The sequence below is a fragment of the Pan paniscus genome, chromosome 18 (assembly GCF_029289425.2).
Source record: "Pan paniscus chromosome 18, NHGRI_mPanPan1-v2.0_pri, whole genome shotgun sequence".
In the NCBI taxonomy this organism is placed as follows: Eukaryota; Metazoa; Chordata; class Mammalia; order Primates; family Hominidae; genus Pan; species Pan paniscus.
Genome location: NC_073267.2, coordinates 22,528,076 through 22,554,258, shown reverse-complemented (window position 1 = coordinate 22,554,258; position 26,183 = coordinate 22,528,076). Strand labels below are relative to the sequence as shown.

The 26,183-nt window shown below is 37.0% G+C and overlaps 1 protein-coding gene across 3 annotated transcripts in view; it reads right to left on the bottom strand.

Annotated features, from left to right (window-relative positions):
- LOC100973025 (phospholipid-transporting ATPase ABCA3) overlaps window positions 1-26,183 on the bottom strand; it is a 103,316-nt gene that overhangs the window by 17,178 nt on the left and 59,955 nt on the right. Inside the window, exons 8-11 of one of the 3 annotated variants that reach the window (XM_055099958.2) lie at window positions 18,336-18,582; window positions 17,984-18,188; window positions 12,163-12,433; window positions 2,835-3,013 (exon numbers count right to left, since the gene is read on the bottom strand). In XM_055099958.2, coding sequence (XP_054955933.1) covers window positions 12,167-12,433; window positions 17,984-18,188; window positions 18,336-18,582 — 719 coding nt within the window. In that variant the 3' untranslated portion in view covers window positions 2,835-3,013; window positions 12,163-12,166. Of the gene's footprint in view, window positions 1-2,834; window positions 3,014-12,162; window positions 12,434-17,983; window positions 18,189-18,335; window positions 18,583-26,183 lie in introns of those variants that run through there. The other 2 variants (XM_063598510.1, XM_034939900.3) reach the window with 2 other exon arrangements.

Sequence of the window (26,183 nt, the reverse complement as noted above, 5' to 3'; positions counted from 1 at the left end):
TCCCCAAGGGCATCAAAACAATACAAGCAAAAAACAAAAAGCAAAAAACAAAAAAACAACAAGAAAAACCCAAAAAACCAACCCATCCAAAGGACAGCAATTTCAAATATTGAAGGAAACATAAGCCCACACAGATGAGAAAGAACCAGTGCAAGAACTCTGGCAACTCAAAAAGCCAGAGTGTCTTCTGACCTCCAGACAACCACACTAGTTCCCCAGCAGTGATGGTTCATACCCAGGCTGAAATGGCTGAAATGACAGAAATAGAATTCAGAATATGGATAGGAACAAAGATGATCAAAATTTAGGAGAAAGTAAAAACCCAATCCAAGGACTCTAAGGAATATAATAAAACAATACAAGAGATGAAAGATGATGTGGCCATTTTAAGAAAGAACCAAGCTGATCCTATAGAGCTGAAAAACTCACTTCGAGAATTCTATAATATACACTTCAAGAATTCTATAATACAACTGCAAGGATTAACAGCAGAATCAAGCAAGCTGAGGAAAGAAGCTCAGCTCAGAGACCAGTTCTCTGAAATAACTCAGTCAGACAAAATAAAGAAGAAACAACAAAGAAGAATGTACCAAATCTGAGAAATATGGAATTATGTAATGAAACAAAATCTATGACTCATTGGTGTCACCGAAACGGGGGAGAGAAAGCATGAAACTTGGAAAATATATTTCAGGATATCATCCATGAAAATTTCCCAAACCTCACTAAAGACACCAACATTCAAATTCAGGAAAAGCAAAGAACCCCTATGAGATACTATATAAGATAACCATCCTCAAGACACATAGTCATCAGATTTCTCAAGGTCAAAATGAAAGAAAAAATGTTGCAGGCAGCTAGAGAGAAGGAGCAGATCACTCACAAAGAGAACCCCATTAGGCTAACAGAGGATCTTTCAGCGGAAACCCTACAAGCCAGAAGAGATTGGGGGCCTATATTCAGCATTTATAAAGAAAAGAAATTCCAACCATGAATTTCATATCCAGCCTAACTAAGCTTCATAAGCAAAGGAGAAATAAGATCCTTTTCAGTCAAGCAAATGCTAAGGGAATTCATTGCCACCAGACCTGCCTCACAAGAGGTCGTAAACAGAGTGCTATATATGGAAAGCAAAGACCATCTCAAAAACACCCTTAGGTAAAAGACCATTGACAGTATAAAGTGACTCCACAATCAGGTCTACATAACAACCAGCCAATGACATGATGATAGGATCACGTTCGCACACATCAGTATTAACCTTGAATGTAAATAAGCTAAATACCCCAATTAAAAGGCACAGGGTGGCAAGTTGGATGAAGAAGCAAGACTCAACTGTATGCTATACTCAAGAAATCCATCTCACATGCAATGATACTTACAGGCTTAAAGTAAAGAGATGGAGAAAAATCTAAGCAAATGGAAAACAGAAAAAAAGCAAGCGTTGCTATTCTAATTTCACACAAAACAGATTTTAAACCAACAAAGATCAAAAAAGACAAAGAAGGGCATTACATAATGGTAAAGGGTTCAATTCAACAAGAAGACCTAACTATCCTAAATATGTATGCACCCAACACAGGAGCACCCAGATTCATAAAGCAAATTCTTGGAGACCTACAAAGAGGCTTAAATAACCACACAATAATAGTTGGAGACTTCAACACCTCACTGACAATATTAGACAAATCATGGAGGCAAAAAACTAACAAAGATATTCAGGACCTGAACTCGACACTTGACCAAATGAACCTAATTGACACCCACAGAACTCTCTACCCAAAAACAGAACGTACATTCTTGTTATCTGTACATAGCACATACTCTAAAATTGACCACACAATCAGCCATAAGACAGTCTTTAACATATTATTAAAAAACCACAAAATCATACCAACCACACTCTTGGACCACAGTGCAATAAAAGTAGATATCAATACTAAGAAAATTGCTCAAAACCTTACAATTACATGAAAATTAAATAATCTGCTCCTGAACGACTTTGGGTAAACAATGAAATTAAGGCAGAAATAAAAATCAGAAAAAGATACATAAAAAAAGAAAGAAGACAACAGACCAATATCCCTGATGAATATTGATGCAAGAATTGTCAACAAAATACTAGCAAACTGAATTCAACAATACAGTACAAAGATCATTTTATCATGTCCAAGTAGGATTTCTCCCAGGGATGTAAGGATGCTTTAAGATACAGATACCAATCAATGTGTTACATCATATCAACATAATGAAGGACAAAAACTATACAATCATTTCAATTGATGCTGAAAAAGCATTTGATAAAATTCAACATCCATTCATCATAAAAACCCTAAAAAATGAGTATAGAAGGAACATACATCCATATAATAAAAGCCATATGTGACAGACCCATAGCAGGCATGCTATTCACAATACCCAAGATTTGAAAGCAACCTAACTATCCATCAATGAATGAATGGATAAACAAAATATGGTACATATACACAATGGAGTATTTTTCAGCCGTGAAAAAGAATTAGATTATCAGTGAAACAGAAAATAGTCAGCATTAGAGAAAATTCATAAAGACAAAATCTCGACATTTGAAATGATCAACAAAATGAATGCAGTTTAGTGTAGGTAATTCTATCTCAATATAGGTTAAGAAAATACATTCTTGTAGACATAGATTTTTCTTTCGTCAAATAATTTCCAAGCTTCCTGAGTAGCTGGGACCACAGGAGCCTGCCACCAGGCTGGCTCAGGTAATGGTATATAGATACATGCTTCTCAGACCTAATTTTCAATTCTCTTAGAGTTGTTCTTAAATTATTCCACACTTGAGTACTTACCTTCCTGTATCGCTTGTAGATACCAAAGTAAATGTATTGATTGAGGAATGTTCTTAGTCTCCATGAAGTAGTCTCCCAAAGGAAAATCAACAGAAGGAAAATAAAGCCTGCAGTACTCATGCCAATCAAATACTTTCCAATCATACGCTCTTCCAAAGAATAAATATTCTTCTCAGTATCTGAAATTGGCAAAAAAGAAAATGCAAGACAGCTAATCTTAGTGCACAACATTGATACTATGAATGAACAAGAACTCGGAAAACAACAAAGAAAAAAATATAGGATAAAATCAAATATTAGACTAAATTGAGACGAGGTATTTAGTGTGAGAAATAATTATCCTGCTACAAATATGCCATTTGAACAATACATTTTGAAGGTCGGCCTTCATTAACATAATGCATGGTAATTAAGTAAGCATATGTATATAATATATTTATTTATATGTGTAATAATCATTGCTTGCTATGAACAATATATCCCAAATCCTTTCAGAGATGTGAAATCTTAAGTTGCTAATTAGAAGAAAGCTTTAAAGTACAAATACTCTTGGAAAAGAAGACACACTTGCCTTTAAACAATGTAAAACTGACCATTAGCTGACACTTGTAAAACTTTCTTGGAAAGTTCATGGATAAAAGGCACAGAATTCCTGTTATAAGAAAATTATAGCCTGGTGCAGTGGCTCACGCCTGTAATACCAACACTTTGGGAGGCTGAGGCACGTGGATCACCTGAGGTCAGGGCTTTGAGACCAGCCTGGCCAACGTGGTGAAACTCGGTCTCTACTAAAAATACAAAAATTAGCCGGGTGTGGTGGTGTGCACCCAGCTACTCAGGAGACTGAGGCAGGAGAATCGCTTGAACCTGGGAGGCGGAGGCTGCAGTGAGCCAAGATCGTGCCACTGCACTCCAGCCTGGGTGATAGAGTGAGATTCGGTCTCCAATAAAAAAAAATTATACATAAATATTATAGCATATAGTCTTTGGTATGAGTCAAGTATTTTTAAAACACAATTCTAAAGTATGAGAAATGTAAAAGATGAAATAATAGTAGATATAATGATCTACCCAGAAATCTGAAAGAATCCCCTAATGAACGATGAGATTCTATAATAATTAATGTGGTTGCTGAACTCAGAATAAATACAAACATAAAATTCAATTGCATTTCTATACATCAACGACAAAGACTTATAAAATGTGATTCCGAAAATGGGAGAGTTCAATGGCCAAAACTAGAACAGTTTGAGCAACAAAATAAAGTAGTATTGGATTATAACCCAAAATATAAAAAATAATATCTGTAAGTCTATTTTGATTTATTAAAGTAATTCTGATATTTAGTTTGACATTTATTTAAATGATGTTCAAATATATCTATTCGAATTCAAATATGTAATTTCCGGTATATAAAGGGCGGAAAAAGGAAAAACTTTATAGCAGGGAAAACTGAAAAACACCATCTCAATCAAGTGATCAAGAGAAACGTCAGCAGTAAATAATTCACTTTGATAGTATGGAGCACTCCTTTTAGATGTGATAAAGATTGAACTTTATCTCTGCGAATTCCCCATATCTCTCCCGAAAACCCATAACCTCATTCTAATCATGAAAAAAACCTTATATAGATCCCAATTGAGGATCTCCCAGTTTGTATTCTACAAAATACCTGACCCCCAGTACTCCTCAAAAATGTCAATGTCATTAAAAATAAGAAAAATCCAAGAAACTATCACAGCCAAGAGGAGCCTAAAAGACATGGCTATTAAATGTAATGTGGTATCTGGATTGGAGCATGGAAAGAAAAAGGACATTATATTTTAAAAACTAGGAAATCTGAATAAATTAGGTAATTAGTTATAATAATGTGTTAATATTCATTAATTGTAACATGTATCTTACTACTGTATGTTATTAGTAAGAGACACTGGGTACAGGATATATGGAGTTCTCTGTACTCTTTGCAATTTTTCTGTAAATCTAAAACTGTTCTTAAATACCCTTTTTTAAAAAAAGGAGAGGAGAGTTTATAATTTTCTTGTAACAGGATTTTTTTTTTTTTTTTTTTTGAGACAGAGTCTTGCTGTGTCACCCAGTCTGAAGTGCAATGGCACAATCTAGGCTCACTGCAACCTCTGCCTCCCAGGTTCAAGTGATTCTCATACTGAGGGCAAAAACTGGAAGCATTCCCTTTGAAAACTGGCACAAGACAGGGATGCCCTCTCTCACCACTCCTGTTCAACATAGTGTTGGAAGTTCTGGCCAGGGAAATTAGGCAGGAGAAGGAAATAAAGGGTATTCAATTAGGAAAAGAGGAAGTCAAATTGTCCCTGTTTGCAGACGACATGATTGTATATCTAGAAAACCCCATTGTCTCAGCCCAAAATCTCCTTAAGCTGATAAGCAACTTCAGCAAAGTCTCAGGATACAAAATCAATGTACAAAAATCACAAGCATTCTTATACACCAATAACAGACAAACAGAGAGCCAAATCATGAGTGAACTCCCATTCACAATTGCTTCAAAGAGAATAAAATACTTAGGAATCCAACTTACAAGGGATGTGAAGGACCTCTTCAAGGAGAACTACAAACCACTGCTCAATGAAATAAAAGAGGATACAAACAAATGGAAGAACATTCCATGCTCATGGGTAGGAAGAATCAATATCGTGAAAATGGCCATACTGCCCAAGGTAATTTATAGATTCAATGCCATCCCCATCAAGCTACCAATGACTTTCTTCACAGAATTGGAAAAAACTACTTTAAAGTTCATACGGAACCAAAAAAGAGCCCACATTGCCAAGTCAATCCTAAGCCAAAAGAACAAAGCTGGAGGCATCATGCTACCTGACTTCAAACTATACTACAAGGCTACAGTAACCAAAACAGCATGGTACTGGTACCAAAACAGAGATATAGATCAATGGAACAGAACAGAGCCCTCAGAAATAACGCCACATATCGACAACTATCTGATCTTTGACAAACCTGAGAAAAACAAGCAATGGGGAAAGGATTCCCTATTTAATAAATGGTGCTGGGAAAACTGGCTAGCCATATGTAGAAAGCTGAAACTGGATCCCTTCCTTACACCAATTCAAGGTGGATTAAAGACTTAAACGTTAGACCTAAAACCATAAAAACCCTAGAAGAAAACCTAGGCATTACCATTCAGGACATAGGCATGGGCAAGGACTTCATGTCTAAAACACCAAAAGCAATGGCAACAAAAGGCAAAATTCACAAATGGGATCTAATTAAACTAAAGAGCTTCTGCACAGCAAAAGAAACCACCATCAGAGTGAACAGGCAACCTACAAAATGGGAGAAAATGTTCGCAACCTACTCATCTGACAAAGGGCTAATATCCAGAATCTACAATGAACTCAAACAAATTTACAAGAAAAAAACAAACAACCCCATCAACAAGTGGGCGAAGGACATGAACAGACACTTCTCAAAAGAAGACATTTATGCAGCCAAAAAACACATGAAACAATGCTCACCATCACTGGCCATCAGAGAAATGCAAATCAAAACCACAGTGAGATACCATCTCACACCAGTTAGAATGGCAATCATTAAAAAGTCAGGAAACAACAGGTGCTGGACAGGATGTGGAGAAATAGGAACACTTTTACGCTGTTGGTGGGACTGTAAACTAGTTCAACCATTGTGGAAGTCAGTGTGGCGATTCCTCAGGGATCTAGAACTAGAAATACCATTTGACCCAGCAATCCCATTACTGGGTATATACCCAAAGGACTATAAATCATGCTGCTATAAAGACACATGCACACACATATGTTTATTGCGGCACTATTCACAATAGCAAAGACGTGGAACCAACCCAAATGTCCAACAGTGATAGACTGGATTAAGAAAATGTGGCACATATACACCATGGAATACTATGCAGCCATAAAAAATGATGAGTTCATGTCCTTTGTAGGGACATGGATGAAATTGGAAATCATCATTCTCAGTAAACTATCACAAGGACAGAAAACCAAACACTGCATGTTCTCACTCATAGGTGGGAATTGAACAATGAGAACACATGGACACAGGAAGGGGAACATCACACTCTGGGGACTGTTGTGGGGTTGGGGGAGGGGGGGAGGTATAGCATTAGGAGATATACCTAATGCTAAATGACGAGTTAATGGGTGCAGCACACCAACATGGCACATGTATACGTATGTAACTAACCTGCACATTGTGCACATGTACTCTAAAACTTAAAGTATAATAATAATAAAATTAAAAACATAAATAAATAAATAAATAAAATAAGACAAAGATGTCCACTCTCACCATTTACATTCAGCATTGCACTAAAAGTCCTAGCCAGAGCAATTAGACAAGAAAAATAAAGAAAAGGCATGTGTTATCCCTGTTTGTGGATGATGTGTTCTTGGATATAGAAAGCCATAAATACTCTAGACAGAAACTGTGAAACTTCCAGAAGAAAACAGGGGAAAAGCTCCATGGCATTAGTCTAAGCAATGACTTTTTAGATATGACCTGAAAAGCACAGACAACAAAAAAAGAAATAGAGAGATGGGATTACATTAAGCTAAAAAACTTCTGCACAATAAATGAAATGATCAACACAATGAAGAGACACACTGCAGAATAGGAGAAAATGCTTGCAAAGCATACATCTGATAAGCAGTTAATGTCCATAAAAGACAAGGATGTCAAACAACTCAGCTGCACAAAAAGCAACTTAATTACAAATGGGCAAAAATCCTGAACAGACACTTCTCAAAAGATGACATAGAAATGGTCAACAGGTATATGAAAAAAATGCTCAATATTACTCATCATCAGGGAAATGCAAATGAAAACTACAATGCCATATGACCTCACTCTTTTTAGAATGGCTGCTATCAAATGGTAAGTGTTGGCAAGGATGTGGAAAAAAAAACCCTTGCACATTTTGTGGGAATGTAAATTAGTACAGCCATTAGGGAAAACAGTATGGAGGTTGCTAAAAGAATTAAAAATCAAACTATCATATGATCCAGCAATCCTATGATGGGTATATAGCTAAAGGAAATGAAATCAGTATGTCAACGTGATAGCTGCACTTCCATGTTTATTGCAGTGCTATTCATGGTGGAATCAACCTGGTTCATCAATGGATGAATGCATAAAGAAAATGTGGTATATATACGCAACGGAATACCATTCATCCATAATGAGAAGGAAATCCTGTCCTGTGGTGACAACATAAGTGAAACTGGAGGACATTATGTTAAGTGAATAAGCCAGGCACAGAAAGACAAAACTGCCCAATCTCGCTCATATGCGGAATCCCAAAAAAGCAGATCTCATAGAAGTAGAGAGTAGGATGGTGGTTACCAGAGGGGGAGTTGTTGGGCAAAAGATATAAAAATTCAGTTTGATAATAGCAATGAGTTCAAGAGATCTATTGCACAGCATGGGGAGTATAGCTAATTACACTATAGTCTTGAAAAGAGCTAAGAAAGTGGGTAAATGCTCTCACAACAAAAGTGATAACTATTTGAGGTCATGTATTGCTAATTAGCTAGATTTATCTATTCTACTATATATAGATAATAGGTATTTCAAAACATTTTGTACATTATTAATACATCCAATTTTATCTGTCAATTAGAAAATTTGAAAAAATAAATACAATCCTCAATGTATAAGCTAAAATATAAACACAAACTTAATTTGCAATTATACCCTTGTACTTACAAAGTCAAAAACAAACCCTCTGGCAAACTGTAGTCTATCTTAATATTTTGCATAACTTTGAAAACTCATTTTGTTTTACTTTTAAAAAACAAATGCTTGCTTACTTCCAAGGACACTGGCTTTCACTTTATTGCTGGCCTATACCAATTCCATATTTTCTTCTCAGTTCATTATTTTTGTCAAAGTATTATTCACAGTGTTTGTTATGTAGCTGAGAAGGGGAAGTCTCTTGGCTTTCTAATTGCCAAATCTACTTTCTTCTTTTCTTATCCTCACCCTACATGACTCTTTGCAACATATTGTTCTAAAGTTTCTAAAACAGTAATCTCATTTTATTTTTTATTCTGCCACAACTACTTCTCTCTAGTCTCTTAAATAATTCATCAAAATTTAATTCTAGGTCAGGGTTCACAAATTCCAATGTTTTCAGGTGAGTCTTCCTCACATAACACAGTATTTCCCTTTGGAGATGTATGTAAAAATATGTAGACATTTGCTTTCCATAATTTGGGGATTCTTTTGTGAGACTGAGCACCCAGGCATAGCTCTTGCAAGTATTTTAGTCTTCTATGCAGAGGCTCAAGTCTTCCTCACATGAAAGATTTATCCTTGAAGGAGTATATAAGCCAATCTTGAATTAATTCAGGGGATTTCCTTTTGACAGTGAAAGGTTAAGGAAATGAGGCAGGAAGCCTGTGCTTGTGGAGCTCTGCAACTGATACGGCTCCAATGACTGGAGGAACAGCAGGGTTCTTGGTCTTGCGCCTATAGGATTAACAACATAGACACATGTAGAGTGGTTTTAATGAGCGAGGAGTTTAATAGGCAAGAAAGAAGGAAGGAAGAAGAAAACAGCTCCCCTGTACAGAGACAGAGGGAGGGGGGATTTTAAAAAAGAGAAATCTCCATGTGTGGCGGAAAAGTGGCTGCTTATATGAGGAGGCTGGAGGAGGTGGTGTCTGATTTGCATAGGGCTCAGAGTATTGGTTTGACCAGGCATGTCATTCATGTAGCCCGAGAAAAAACTGTCCCTCCCACCCTACCCTTTTAATATGCAAATGCAGATCCCCAAGATGTTCTACACACGTGGGGAGTATGTGGGGGCAGCCATGTTGCCAGGCACATGTGGGGGCAAGAGCAACAAGAAGATGGCAGGAATCACCATGTTTGGGTGGACCCAGTTTCTAATGGCCAGCATTTGCATATCAAAGCTTGCCAGCCGGGATCTAAGAACGGGCACTTTCCTGCTACAGAAGAAACGTTTCTGGAACTGCTTTAAAGGAAACAAAAACTTCCCAAGGACCCCTTTTCCTTTCTATCTGCCTAAAATAATTTCTTAATAACACAACAACAGGGAGAGATCAAGTGCTTGACCCAGTTCAAATTTATACTTATAAAGTGATTCAACAGAAGAGTGACAATAGTCTCTCTTTTAAAATCTCTCTTCATAATGAGAACTAAGCTCTAATTTTTTTATCTTGCCCAAATTCCTACCTAAGGGGTCTAGGGAGTCATGCACTACAAACCATAAATTCTCATCAGATGGGTTTTAATTTGACCCTATATATCGTGACTTACTTTTCAATCTGACTCTGGCATAACATTATGAGACAAGGAAAAAATATTTAACCCCAAAATATATTTCCTTGCCATACCTTGAAATTGCCCTGCAAAGTCTCTTGTGGGAAAAGTCCACATTCTATAGCATGTTTTCTTTCGTTTCTTTCCAGATCCAGGAGATAATCAACTAAGAGCCAAGCATCCTTTTAGGTCCAATAAGAAACACTTTACAACCTGCTCTCTCTCTGAAGTCTGCTATCTGAGAGATTCCTCTGCACAATAAAACTTGGTCTCCACAATCCTTTATCTTAACCTGAACATTCCTTTCCATTGATCCCAGGTCTTCAGATAAATTCAACTAATTGTCAACCAGAAAGTGTTTAAATTTACCTATAGCCTGGAAGCCCCTGCTTTGAGTTGTCCTGCCTTTCTGAACCAAACTGATGTATTTCTTGAATGTATTTGATTGATGTCTCACGCCTCCCGAAAACATATAAAACCAAGCTGTACCCCGACCACCTTGGGCACATGTTCTCAGGACCTCCTGAGGGCTGTGTCATGGACCATGGTCACTCATATTTGGCTCGGAATAAATCTCTTCAAATATTTTACAGAGTTTGACTCTTTTTGTTGACAATAACAATAGTCAATTTAGTAAATATATAGTGAAATATATTGAGAGGAAGAAAATGAGGGGATACAAATTTTGGAATCATTGGAAGCAAGGAAAACTGGCTTAGTTATTTGTATGTTAGGTAAATAGAGTTTTTCTTCTTTCTGGAAAATCTTGTTAGTAGGTTAAGGTTCTTGTGAATGGAACAGCTAGTTATCTTGCAAAGAGCTTGAGGTTCTTCACTCTTTCCCTTCTCTGCACTTCACTCTAAAGAGCCAAATAGATAACACTAACATATTTGAGATATAATTTTTCCTAACTTTCTAAGACCTTCTTTTCTAAAAGAAAGCTATCCTTTTGTTCTCTCTCTCTCTGACAAATGATTCTCAGTGACAAATACTCCTAAAATTTCAAAAATCAGTTGCAAAACTGATTCCTTGATTCATGTGATGGAGATACAGGAGGTGGGGATAGAGAGGACCTGTAGTTCAGATTGGGTCCCATCATTTCAATTGAGGATTCTAGGTCTTGACAGAGCAGGAACATTGCCATCTTGGACAAGTACCACCATTTTAAAGTTCACCTTGATCAAAAACTGCCTAAATCCAAAGGGCATCAGCCTCATGGCTAAGGTCAGCATGACCATAAACCACAAATGACATCTCCAATCAGAAATATTCCAACCATAAAATAAACCCCTCCCTGACCAGAGACATGCCAGTCCCAAGATAATCTCCCCTCCGGCCAGAGAGATGTCAGCCCCAAGATAACCTCCCCTCCAAACAGAGATATTCCAACCCCGCAATAAACTTCTCCCCCACATAGAAACATTACAAGCCTGTGATAAGCTCTCTCACCCTAAAACCGATAAATACTCTGTAAGAGAGAGGGCTCCTGACCGAAATTGGCCAGAAGCCCCTCTCAGGTTTACTCTCCAAAATAAACCTGTCTTTGACGGTTGAGCTGCTTTTCATGTTTCTTTCCTTTTTTTTTTTTTTTTTGGTGACATGATCTTGGCTCACTGCAACCTCCTCCTCCCTGGTTCAAGCAATTCTCCTGCCTTAGCCTCCCAAGTAGCTGGGACTACAGGTGAGCATCATCATGCCCAGCTAATTTTTGAATTTTTAGTAGAGACAGAGTTTCACCACGTTTGCCAGGATGGTCTCCATCTCTTGACCTCATGATCTGCCTGCCTCAGCTTCCCAAAGTGCTGGGATTACAGGCATGAGCCACCATGCCTGGCCCTTTCCTCTTTTTTTTAAACTCATACAGATCTGGCAGCACAATGCCTAGAATATCACAGGCAGTCAAAATAAGTTTATTGCTGTATATGAAGTACAGAATTTCCTCTAAAACCTAGAACTTAGTTGTCTGCAAATGTTCTTAAATATCTGTAGGTACATTACTTCTTACTTATTTACTGCTGCCTTCCGGAGAAGGGGAAATTTTGTGAAACTTCACAATTACTGTCTTCTAATGTCTCGCCTATGAGGAAACCAAAAGTGCCTGAAAAGTAGTTGAGTAGGAGAAGTTTGATGAAGGCAGAAGTACTTCCAGAAAACACAAAGCTTATCAGGTACACAAAGGGAATGGCAGACCAGCCATACAGCGTGAAGATCAGCATAGTTTCCAGAATGTGGTAATCTGTGACATAAATATCAAATTTGCAGTATTTTATCACTCCCTGAAACACAAAGGGTACAGAGATAAAGGCAAAGTGAAGGACAAGTGCATAAAGAAACCAAGCCAAAACATTTAGAGAAGGAAATAGCAAGTCCTGTCTTTATTTAGCATGGAACTATTTATTAATTAAGTCAATCTGCCTCTTAAAACAAAACATCACTGGTCATTACAGAAATGCAAATCAAAACCACAATGAGATAACATCTCACACCAGAATGGTGATTATTAAAAAGTCAGGAAACAATAGATGCTGGCGAAGCTGTGGAGAAATAGGAATGCTTTTACACTGTTGGTGGGAGTGTAAACCAGTTCAACCATTGTGGAAGACAGTGTGGTGATTCCTCAAGGATCTAGAACCAGAAGTACCATTTGATCCAGCAATCTCATTACTGGATATATACCCAAAGGATTATAAATCATTCTGCTATAAAGACACACGCACATATATGTTTATTGCAGCACTATTTACAATAGCAAAGACTTGGAACCAACCCAGATGCCTATCGATGATAGACTGGATAAAGAAAATGTGGCACATATACACCATGGAATACTATGCAGCCATAAAAAGGAATGAGTTGATGACCTTTGCAAGGACATGGATGAAGCTGGAAGTCATCATTCTCAGCAAACTAACACAGGAACAGAAAACTAAACACCACATGTTCTCACTCATAAGTGGGAGTTGAACAATGAAAACACATAGACACATGGAGGGGAACATCACTCACTGGGGCCTGTCAGGGGATAGGGAGCAAGGGGAGGGAGAGTATTAGGACAAATACCTAACGCATGCAGGGCTTAAAACTTGGATGACGGGTTGATAGGTGCAGCAAACCACCATGGCACTTGTATACCTATGTAACAAAACTGCATGTTCTGCACATGTATCCCAGAACTTAAAGTAGAATAATCAACAAAACAAATCAAAACAAAAACTTCAGCCCTGGAGACAGGCATTGTGGCTCATGCCTGTAATCCCAGCATTTTGGGAGGCTAAGGCTCAGGAGGCGGGGGCTGCAGTGAGCTGTGATTGCGCCAGTGCACTCCAGCCTGGGTGATAGAGTGAGACCTGTCTCAAACAAAACAAAACAAAACTAAACTAAAAACCAAAACCTTATCCCAAGAGGATGAAGTAAGTGATTTTTACCTCTTCAACAGAAGGCATTCCAGTGAGCAGAGCCACTGTACTTTCCTTTATTATTTTCTTTTCTACTTGGAACAGTTGCTGCAATAATACTGGCAAATTTCCCAGAAAAGTAGATTATTTCTCTAAAGAGACACTTTCTCCAAAGATTTTTTTCTCTGACTACATAACTTACCTATCACTGCTACCCACTGCTATACACCTTTAAACTGGGCCTTCAGGTTCTATTCTACTTCCCCACTTCTCCCTCACATTCACCTAAACCACTAAACCAGACAGTGGAACACAAATTAGAATGGATGGTAGTGGTGGAGAGGAACCTGTAGCTGTGAAAACAAACATATTTCTGGAAATGTATATCTCATTAGTTAATAGATATCACTTCTCCACAAATGACAAAATGGTCACTTTGGGCAATTACATGATTATGTAGCAAGACAAGCAAGAAGTAAATACTAAGATTAAGCTAAGAATAATCATTATATTGACTGATGTTCTTGGTGGTGGTAGCAAAAACAATAGAGAAGATTTGTGGGTAATAGATGAATCCAGTCCCTGCAGCTACAATTATTTTGTTTCTGACTAAGCATTCTGTAAACCTAAAAGAATAAATAAAATGAAGAAATCAAATAAAAGTTAGAGTGACCTAGGAATTTCTGTGTTCAAAATCTTATGATCTTTCAATGTCACAAATCATAACCTATTTCAAAGAAAAGCTGATCTGGGCTGGGTGTGGTGGCTCACGCCTGTAATCCCAGCACTTTGGGAGGCTGAGGCAGGTGGATCATGAGGTCAGGAGATCGAGACCATCCTGGCTAACACAGTGAAACCCCGTCTCTACTAAAAATACAAAAAAAAAAAAAAAAAATTAGCCGGGAGTGGTGGCAGGCGACTGTAGTCCTAGGCGACTGTAGTCCTAGCTACTCGGGAGGCTGAGGCAGGAGAATGGTGGGAACCTGGGAGGCAGAGCTTGCAGTGAGCCGAGATTGCACCACTGCACTCCAGCCTGGGTAACAGAGCAAGACTCCGTCTCAAAAAAGAAAAAAAGAAAAAAATGCTGAATTCCTTGTTGGATAAGTAAGCAACATAGTTGTTCTTGGACAAGAGAATCATGCATTGTGAATATTTAGATTCTACTCAACTTAATCTACAAGTGAAAATGCAAACAAAATTTTCAAGTAAATATTTTAACCTCTTTATTATGAAATATACCACATATTCAGAAAAGTATATATAACATAAATGAATTATCATAATGAATTATCACAAAGCAATTCCCTGGGAAACTACCACAATGCCAATACCCACAGAAGCCCATCAGAAACTCCTCCAATCCCTGTAAAAGTAACCACTATTCCTGGCACTATTAATCTGCTTTCTGCGTCTATGAATTTACCTATTTTGGACATTTTAAATAAATGGAATCACGCAATATATGGCCTTTTGTGCCTAGCTTATTTCAGTTAGCATAATTTTTTAAGGTTCATGCAAGCTGTAGCAGGTATCAGCATTTCATTCCTGATTATGGTTAAGTAATATTCCATTGTATTGATATACCATATTTTATTTATCCATTCATGAACATTTGGGACTTTCATTTTCAAGTATTTAAAAACATTGATGTTTGCAGTTCTCTTGGGTATAAATCTAGGAGTGTAATTGCTGAGTCATAGGGTAATTGTATGTTTAATTTTTGAAGAACCACAAAACTGTTTTACACAACAGCTGAAACATTTTACATTTCTTCTTTTGCTATCCTAATGATTTTTGTCTTAAAGTCTGCTATGAATGATATTATTAAAGCTCTACTAGCTATCTTTTAAAGAAGATCTTTCATCATTTTATTTTCAAATTATTTGTGTCAATGAACCTAAAGTGAGTCTCTTGTAGGTACCATACAGTTAGATTATGTTTTTGGAATCATTCTACTAATCCCCTACTTTTAATTTTTTAATTCTAGTTTAATCCATTTATATTTAATGTAATTACTTACAAGTTTTTCTGTCATTTGGTTATGTATTATATCGTTTATATTTTTCCATTCATCTATTCTGCCATTTGTGTTGAATAGATATTTTTGAGTGTGCCATTTAATTCTATCGTCTTTTAAGATTCCATGTAGTTGGGTTGTTATATTAGTGGTTGGAGATTACAATAAACATCCAATTCATAACAATATAATTTAGATTAATACCAACTTAATTTCAATATAATACAAATATTTTGTACCTATATAGCTAACCTCCCTGCCTTTATGCTATTATTATCACAAATTACATGTTTATACATTGTGTGTCCATCATGATAGATTTATAATTATTGCTTTACACAGATGCCTTTTAAATGAAAAAATATAAGAGTTATAAACCAAAATATATTAATACTGCATTTTACATTTACCTGTGTTTTTACTTTTCTGGTATCCTTTATTTCTTCATTTGGATTTGAGTCACTGTCAAGTGTCCTTTCATTTCAGATGAAGAATTCCCTTCAGAATTTCTCGTAGGGCATGATTGCTAGCAACAAAGTCTATTAGTTTTTTTTTTAATTTGGAAATGTATAATTACTCCTTATTTTCTTTTATTGTAAAAAGAACATTAAACATAAGATTTACATTCTTAATACATTTTTAAGTGTAAAATATGTGATTGTTAACTGTAGGTACAATCTTTTACTACAGATCTGCTCACCGATTAGTAACTTTCCATTATCCTATTCTCCAAGCCCCTAGCAACCACCATTCAACTATTTGATTTTATAAATTTGACTATTTTAGATATATCATGTAAGTGGAATCATGAAGTACTTGGCTTTCTGTGATTGCTTTATTTTACTTAGCATAATGTCCTCAAGATTCATCCATATTGTAGCGAATATCAGAGTCATCTTATTTTTTTTTTTTTTTTGAGAGATGGAGTCTCTTTCTGTCACCCATGTTGGAATGCAATGGCACGATCTTGGCTCACTGCAAATTCCACCTCCTGGGTTCAAGCGATTCTCCTGCCTCAGTTTCCCAAGTAGCTGGGACTATAGGCATGTGCCACCACACCCAGCTAATTTTTGTATTTTTTAGTAGATACAGGGTTTCACTAGATGTTGGCCAGGATGGTCTCAAACTCCTGACCTCAGGTGATCCGCCCGCCTCGGCCTCCCAAAGTGCTGGGATCATAGGCTTGAGCCACTGCGCCCAGCCAGAATCATCTTATTTTTTAAGGTTGAATAATATTCCATTGTATGTATATACCACATTTTCTTTATCCATTCATCTGCTGATGGATGTTTAGGTTTTCTTTTTTCACATTTTAGCTATTATGAGTAGTGTTCAGTGAATATAAGAGTGATGGTAGATCTTTGAGATCCTGATTTAAACTTTTTGATAAATACCCAGAAATGGGGTTGTCTGATAATATGGTAGTTCTATTTTTAATATTTTGAGGGACCACCGTATTGTTTTTCATAGCAGGGGCACCATTTTGCATTCCCACCAACAGTTGGCAAGGGTTCCAATTTGTACAAACTTTACCAATACTAGTTATCTTTTTATAAAATCTTTTTTTAGAAAAAGTCATCGTAATAGGTGTGAGGTGATTATCTCATGGTTTTGACTTGCATTTCCCTGATGACTAGAAAAATTGAGCAAATATTCATATACCTGTTGAACATTTATATCTTCTCCTGAGAAAAATCTATTCAATTCCTTTGCCCATTTTGAAATTAGGCTATTTTTTGCTATCGAGTTGTAAGAGTTCCTTATATATTTTGGATATTAACCCCTTTTAAGATGTATGATTTATAAATATTTCCTCCCATTCTGTAGATTTTTCTCTTGACTCTACTGATTGTTTCCTTTGCTATGCAGAAGCTTTTTAGTTTGATGTAATCCCAGTTGTCTATTTTTTGTTTTGTTGCCTGTGCTTTTGGGGTCATAAAAAAGAATGTTTCCTCTATGTTTTCTTCTAGTAGCTTTATAGCTTCAGGACTTACACTTAAGTCTTTATTATATTTTAAGTTGATATCTGTATATGGTGTGAAATAAGGGTTTAAATGGATTCTTTTGCATGTGGATATCCAGATTTCCCAACACAATGTATTGAAGAGACTGTTCTTTCCCCATTGTGTGTTCTTGTCACCTTTGTAAAAAATTAACTGATGGTAAATAAATGAGTTTATTTCTGTACTCTATTTTTTCCATTAGTCTATATCTCTATTTTTATGCAAAGAAGTTACTTTTTAAACTAAGAATATGGTAAAGTTTCTACCATCAGACTTTTGCATCGTGTTTTCCAAGATAATAAGCAAAGATGGTTTATTGACAAGAGCTAGGTTTCATAACCATTAGAATAGTAATTTTCCATGAGGTACAAAAGGAAAACAAACCCTCAAGGAACTTTATTTCACACTCACCATTACTAAGCAGCAGGAAGCAAAGGAGATGATGAAATCCCACAATAGGGCAGAAAGCCAGTACACAATGACAGAGACACCACTCACAAACTGGATATGCTTCGCCTTAGTGGTTCTCTCAGTCACTGTCAGGAGACAAAAACCACTGATCAAAAGAGCCATGCCAAATTGTAAACTTAAGGCCAATTGTTGTCCATTTTCAGGCCTACAAAAGAAGACATATCAGAAAATCAACATAGCAGAAAATACAGATTTCAATCAATAGCTATTTTTATCATATAAATGTAATCAGATAAAGTGGAAAGAATGTATTTAAAGAGAAAATTGAATTCAAATGAAAAGAATAACATACTCTTCATTGTCTTTAACATCAGGGGGTGGCTGAGGTTTATTGGAGACTGTTAAGGAAGCATTGGCACCAGAAAGTGACTTGAAAAGAATGTTGTCTAACATTGCCAGGGCCACAGATGGTGAATGATATGCTTCATTGTTGAACAGAGCAGTAAGCATTATCATATTTGCCTTCAACTCAATAGAAAGTGCAATGATACATAAATTAATACAATCTTTTTCTTCTCTCAAGTACCTCAGTAGGTCACCTAGGATGAGAAAACAATATTGGTCAGTGTATCCACAATACAGATAACCTATAATATATGCCAGGGAAGAGGAACAAATAATTTTACTTCTCATCCCCTTCAATTTTCCCATAATTACTACCTCAAACATTTGCTGTTCCCCTCCAGCACTTTACTTCATCATTATATTCCAAGCTCTCTCACTTCATAGCCTATATCCTAAACTACTACTTCACTGAGAAAACATAGACTCTCTCAACCTATCTATCTTAAACTGATTTATAAGTGTTTTCATTTACAGCTTTGCTAATCTTACAGCAGACAAAACCTTCCTCTGGAAAGCATAGAAGCTAACTAAAAACATTTAAAAATATCACCTCATTAAGGATATTAGACATCTAGGAAAACCATCAACATTTGAGAAGAATGGAAATGCACTAAGATGAGTCCAACATTCTACATTCTTTTTTTCTTTGAGGCCTTTATAGATTTATAAATGGTAGAGGTGCCTCAGTAAATCCTCAGGCTCTCTTTGGGGCTCAAGAAAGGTAATACCCTCACAGAAATAGTGAGTAAGAAATAAATCAATTCTGTCTTTAAGAGATTGGGTCTCACTGTGTTTCCCAGGCTGGAGTGCAGTGGGAAATATTCACAGGCATGATAATAGTGCACTACAGCCTCAAATTCCTAGGCTCGTGTGACCCTCCCACCTAAGTCTCCCAAGCAACTGAGACTACAGACCTGTGCCGCCATGCCCAGCTTAATAGACACATTCTTATAAAAATTTAAACCCAGCCTCAAATTACTTCAATCCATGGTTGGATTTAGATCTTTCCTTAATCTTACTGCCTGCCAGAAGTAAAACTGAATCTCCTCTGGAGAAGATAATCTCATGCAGAATCTTTATAATTTTCATACACAATATCTGGCATTGAATTAAGAAATTATCAATTACACTAAGAAACAGAACCAAGAGAAAGCACAGACAATAGAAACAGATTCATTGATGACCCAGGTAGAAAAGATAGAGAATTTGCCAGAGAACTGGAGTCCATAGAAATAATAAAATGTTGATGTTAGAATTAAAAAACACATTAATTACAATTAAGAAGTTAATATATAACTATAGCAGGTTGAACACAAATAAAGTGTAGGTCAGGGCACTGGAAGACAAGTGATTAGAATACCCAGAAAAAAGCACAGTGGATGGAAAACAAGAGAGAAGACACATATCACCAATGTTAGGAATGAAACAGAGAAAATCACTACCCATCATGCAGCCATAAAAAGGATGATAAAGGAATTCTATGATTAACTCTACACAAATGTGATGGTTAATTTTATGTGTCAACTTGACTGGGTTGAGGGATACCCAGATAGCTGGTAAGGCATTTCTGGGTATGTCTGTGAGGGTGTTTCCAGACGAGATTAGCATTTGAATCAGTAGACTGAATAAAGCACCTCACCAATGTGAGTGGCCATCATCCAATCCATTGAGGGACCACATAGAATAAAAGGGTGAAAAAAGGGCAATTTTTTTTCTCTTCATGAAAGAAAATGTGCCATCTATTTTTTCCTGCCCTTAGACATTAGCACTCGTGATTCTCAGACTTTTGGACTGTGGGACTTACACCAGTGGCTACCTTGGTTCTCAGGCCTTTGGCCTCAGACTGAATTACTGGCTTCCTGGGCACACAGTTTGCATACAGCATATTATGGGACTTCTTGGCATCTATAATCACATGAGCCAATTCCTCTAATAAATCTTTTCTTTATACATTTCTCTCTCTCTCTCTCTCTCTCTCTCTGTCTCTATATATGTGTAAATATATATGTGTAAATATATGTGTATATATGTGTATATACATATATACATATGTGTGTATATATGTGTATATACATATATACATATGTGTGTATATATGTGTATATATATATATCCTGTTGGTTCTGCTCTTCTAAAGAACTCTGACTAATGTAACACATAGATTTCATGACTTAGATGAAATGGACCACTTCTTCAAAACATACAACTACGACAACTCAATATGAAGTAGATCATTGAATAGCAATAATTATTAAGAAAATGTAATTCTCAACTAAAAATTCCATAAAAAAGAAGTCTCCAGGCCCCAATATTTTCACTGAAGAATCATATCAAATGTTTAAAGAAGAATAAGCACTAATTATACACAACATATTTTAGGAAACAGAATTGGGAACATTTCTCAGTTTATGAAGCCAGTATTACCTGATAATGAAACCAGACCAAGACAGTACAACAAAAGAAAACTACAGATAAATATCCTTTATGAATATAGATGCAAAACTCCTTAACAAAATATTAGCCAACAGAATTCAACAATATATAAAAAGAATTATGCACCATGATCAACTGGAATCTATTCCAGGGATACAAGGCTGGTTCAATATTTGAATATCAATTAATGTCACCCTCCATATTAATAGACTAACAAGGACAACTTACATAATTATACAAATCTGTGCAGAAAAAACTTTTGAGAAAATTCAATAAGCACTCATGATAAAAAAAAACTGAGAAAAATAGGAGTAGAACAGAACTTCTTTAGCTTTATATAAAGCATCTAAAAAATTCCTTACTGCTAACATTATACTTAGCGGAGAAAGACTATATACATTTTTTCCTAACATTGGGAACATAGAAAAACATTCAATCTCACCACTCTGATTCAACATAGTGATGGAAGTTCTATCCAGTGTAATAAAGCATAAATGGGAAACGGAAGGCATACAGATCACAAAGAAAGAAAATTGCTCTTATTTGCAGAAGATGTGATTGTCTACATAGAGAATCCCAAGGAACCAACAAGAAAAATTTCTAGAACTAATAAATGAGTTCATCAAAGTTGCAGGATACATGATAACCATATAAGAATAAAAATCAAATAATTTTATGCTAGAATAAACATATGGACACCAAAATTAAAAGGGCAATACCATTTACAATAACTGAAAAATGAAATATTTAGGCATAAATCAACTATGCGCAGGACTTGTATGCTGAAAACTACAAGCGCTGATGAAAGAAATAAAAGTTCTAAATCAATAAAGGGACATCCTATGTTCATGGATTCAAAGACTATACTCAGTAAAGATGTCAATTTTCCTCAATTTACTATACAGATTTAATCCAATTTCTGACAAATTTCCAAGTTTTTAGGTAGGTATAGACAAACTTATTTCAAAATTTATATGGAGGAGCAAAGGAACTAAAATAGCCAAAACAACTTTTAAAAACAAGAATAAAGTGAGAGGAACCAGTCTACCAGATTTCAAGTGTGGCATTGGTTGAAGGAATAGATACATAGATTATTGGAATAGAATAGAAAACCCCAAAATAGACCCAAACATGCCCAACTTTTTTTTGATAAAGGTGCAAAATAACTAAATGAATATCATCATTCAGTAATGGAGCAATTGCTGCTGGAGCAATTGGAGATCCACAGACACAAAAGTTAGCCTTGAGTCAGATATCACACCTTATACTAAAATTAAGTCAAAATAGATAATAAATGTAAAATGTAAAGCTATAAAATTTTAGAAAACTGTAAATCTTTTTAGGAGAAAATCTTCAAGATTTAGGGCTAGGTGGAGAGTTCTTAGACTTGACATCAAAAGCATGATCAATAAAAGAAAAAAATACATTAGACTTTATAAAAATTTAAAAATTTTTGACCTGAAAAAAAACCTTGTTGGGGTGATGATAATCTACAGTATGAGAGAAAATAATTTTTAAAACTGTTTAAAACTCTATAGTAAAAAACCCCCAAAATTAAACTAAAAAATAGAGAAAAGTGATAAACACACATTTCACTGGAGATGATGTTCAAATGGAAAATAAGCACATGAAAAGATGTAGAAATGCAAGTCAGGGAAAGGTAAGTTAAAACTACAGTGATATACCACTACTCACTCATCACAATGGCCAAAACAAAAATAGTGACACCACCAAATTCTGGCGAATATGCAGAGAAACTGGATCACTCATACATTGCTGAGGGAAATGTAAAATGACACAGCCACTCTGGAAAGCAGCTAGGTAGTTTTTTAGAAAACTAAACATGCAACAGTCCTGTTGCTAGAAAAAATTTAAAAAGAAGCTATGCCCAGTGCTCCCCTTATTTGTTGCAAGTAATAAAAATCCCCTTGTTGAGCTTCCTGGACAGCAAAATCCACAGAATGGGTGAAAATTTTTGCAAACTATGCATCCAACAAAGGTCTAATGTCCAGCATCTACGAAGAATTTAAACAAATTTACAAGAAAAAAAAAACCTCATAAAAAAGAGGGCCAACAGCATGAACAGAGACTTTGCAAAAGATGACATACACATGGGCAATGATCATATAAAGAAAAGCTCAACATCACTGATCATTAGAGAAATGCACATCAAAACCACAATGAGTTACCATCTCACACCAGTCAGAATAGCTATTATTATTATAATTAGTTTTTTATTTTATTTATTCATTTATTTATTTTTATTTTTTAAGTTCGGGGGTACATGTGCAGGATGTGCAGGTTTGTTAAATAGGTAAACGTGTGCCATGGTGGTTTGCTGCACCTATCAACCCATCACCTAGGTATTAAGCTCAGCATGCATTAGGTGTTTTTCCTAATGCTCTTCCCCCGCATCCTCCGGCAGGCCCCAGTTTGTGTTTTTGCCCTCCCTGTGTCCGTGTATTGTTCAGCTCCCACTTATAAGTGAGAACATGAGGTGCTTGGTTTTCTGTTCCTGTATTAGTTTTGCTGAGGATAATGGCTTCCAGCTTTATCCATGTCCTTGCAAAGGAAATTTCTTTTTATAGCTACATAGTATTCCATGGTGTATATGTACCACATTTTCTTTATCCAATCTATCATTGATGGGCATTTGGGTAGATTCTATGTCTACACGTACATGTGCATGTATCCTTACAATAGAATGATTTATATTTCTTTGGATATATACCCAGTAATGGAATTGCAGGGTCAAATTGTATTTCCAGTTCTAAATCGTTGAGGAATCACCACACTGTCTTCCACAATGGTTGAACGAATTTACATTCCCACCAACAGTGTAAAAGTGTTCCTATTTCTCCACAACCTCACCAACATCTGTTGTTTCTTGACTTTTTAAGAATAGCTATCATTAAAAAAGTAAACAAAACAAAACAAAACAAAACACACATATGCTGATGAGGTTTCAGAGAAAAAGGAATGCTTATACACTGTTGGTGAGAGTGTAAATTAGTTCAGTTACTGTAGAAGACAATGTGGCGATTCCTCAGACTTAAAGACAGAAATATAGTTAGACCCAGCAATCCTATTACTGGGTGTATACCTAAAGGAATATACATAATTCTATTATAAAGACACATGCATGTGTATGTTCATTGCAACACTATTCACAATAGCAATGACATGGAGTCAACCCAAATGCCCATCAATAATAGACTGGATAAAGAAAATGTGGTACATGTACACCATGCAACACTATGCAGCCATAAAAAAGAATGAGGTCGGGGTCACAGGGGCAGGTCCCTCATGGTTTGGTGTTATCTTCAAGATAGTGAGTTCAGGTGAGATCTAGTCATTTAAAAGCTTAAAAAGTGTGTGGTGGAAGATGGCCAAATAGGAACAGCTCCAGTCTACAGCTCCCAGTGTGAGTGACGCAGAAGACGGATGATTTCTGCATTTCCAACTGAGGTACCGCGTTCATCTCATTGGGGATTGTCAGACAGTGGGTGCAGCGCACCGAGCGTGAGCTGAAGCAGGGCGAAGCATCGCCTCACCTGGGAAGTGCAAGGGGTCAGGGAATTCCCTTTCCTAGCCAAGAAAAGGGGTGACAGACTGCACCTGGAAAATCAGGTCACTCCCACCCTAATACTGAGCTTTTCCGAAGGTCTTAGCAAATGGCACACCAGGAGATTATATCCAGCGCCTGGCTCAGAGGGTCCTATGCCCACGGAGCCTCGCTCATTGCTAGCACAGCAGTCTGAGATCAAACTGCAAGGCAGCAGCAAGGCTGGGGGAGGGACGCCCGCCATTGCTGAGGCTTGAGCAGGTAAACAAAGCGGCCAGGAAGCTTGAACTGGGTGGAGCCCACCGCAGCTCAAGGAGGTCTGCCTGCCTCTGTAGACTCCACCTCTGGGGGCAGGGCATAGCCAAACAAAAGGCAGCAGAAACCTCTGCAGACTTAAATGTCCCTGTCTGACAGCTTGGAAGACAGTAGTGGTTCTCCCAGCAGGCAGCTTGAGATCTGAGAATGGACAGACTGCCTCCTCAAGTGGGTCCCTGACCCCCAAGTAGCCTAACTGGGAGGCACCCCCCAGTAGGGGCAGACTGCCACCTCACACGGCTGGGTACCTCTCTGAGATGAAACTTCCAGAGGAACGATCAGGGAGCAACATTTGCTATTCACCAATATTCGCTGTTCTGCAGCCTCCGCTGCAGATACCCAGGCAAACAGGGTCTGGAGTGGACCTCCAGCAAACTTCAACAGACCTGCAGCTGAGGGGCCTGACTGTTAGAAGGAAAACTAACAAACAGAAAAGACATCCACACCAAAAACCTATCTGTATGTCATCATAATCAAAGACCAAAGGTAGATAAAACCACAAAGATGGGGAAAAAACAGAGCAGAAAAACTGAAAAATCTACAAATCAGAGTGGCTCCCTCCTCCAAAGGAATGCAGCTCCTCACCAGCAACGGAACAAAGCTGGATGGAGAATGACTTTGACGAGTTGAGAGAAGAAGGCTTCAGACGATCAAACTACTCTGAGCTAAAGAAGGAATTTTGAACCCATGGCAAAGAAGTTGAAAACCTTGAAAAAAGATGAGATGAATGGCTAACTAGAATAACCAATGCAGAGAAGTCCTTAAAGGACCTGATGGAGCTGAAAACCATGGCACGAGAACTACATGACACATGCACAAGCTTCAGTAGCCAATTCAATCAACTGGAAGAAAGGGTATCAGTGATGGAAGATCAAATGAATGAAATGAAGTGAAAAGAGAAGTTTAGAGAAAAAAGAATAAAAAGAAACAAACAAAGCCTCCAAGAAATATGGGACTATGTGAAAAGACCAAATCTACGTCTGATTGGTGTACCTGAAGGCGACGGGGAGAATGGAACCAAGTTGGAAAACACTCTGCAGGATATTATTCAGGAGAACTTCCCCAATCTAGCAAGGCAGGCCAACATTCAAATTCAGGAAATACAGAGAATGCCACAAAGATATTCCTCAAGAAGAGCAACTCCAAGACATAATTGTCAGATTCACCGAAGTTGAAATGAAGGAAAAAATGTTAAGGACAGCCAGAGAGAAAGGTCAGGTTACCCACAAAGGGAAGCCCATCAGACTAACAGCGGACCTCTCCGCAGAAACCCTACAAGCCAGAAGACAGTGGGGGCCAATATTCAACATTCTGAAAGAAAAGAATTTTCAACCAAGAATTTCATTTCTAGCCAAACTAAGCTTCATAAGTGAAGGAGAAATAAAATACTTTACAGACAAGCAAATGCTGAGAGATTTTGTCACCACCAGGCCCGCCCTACAAGAGCTCCTGAAGGAAGCACTAAACATGGAAAGGAACAAC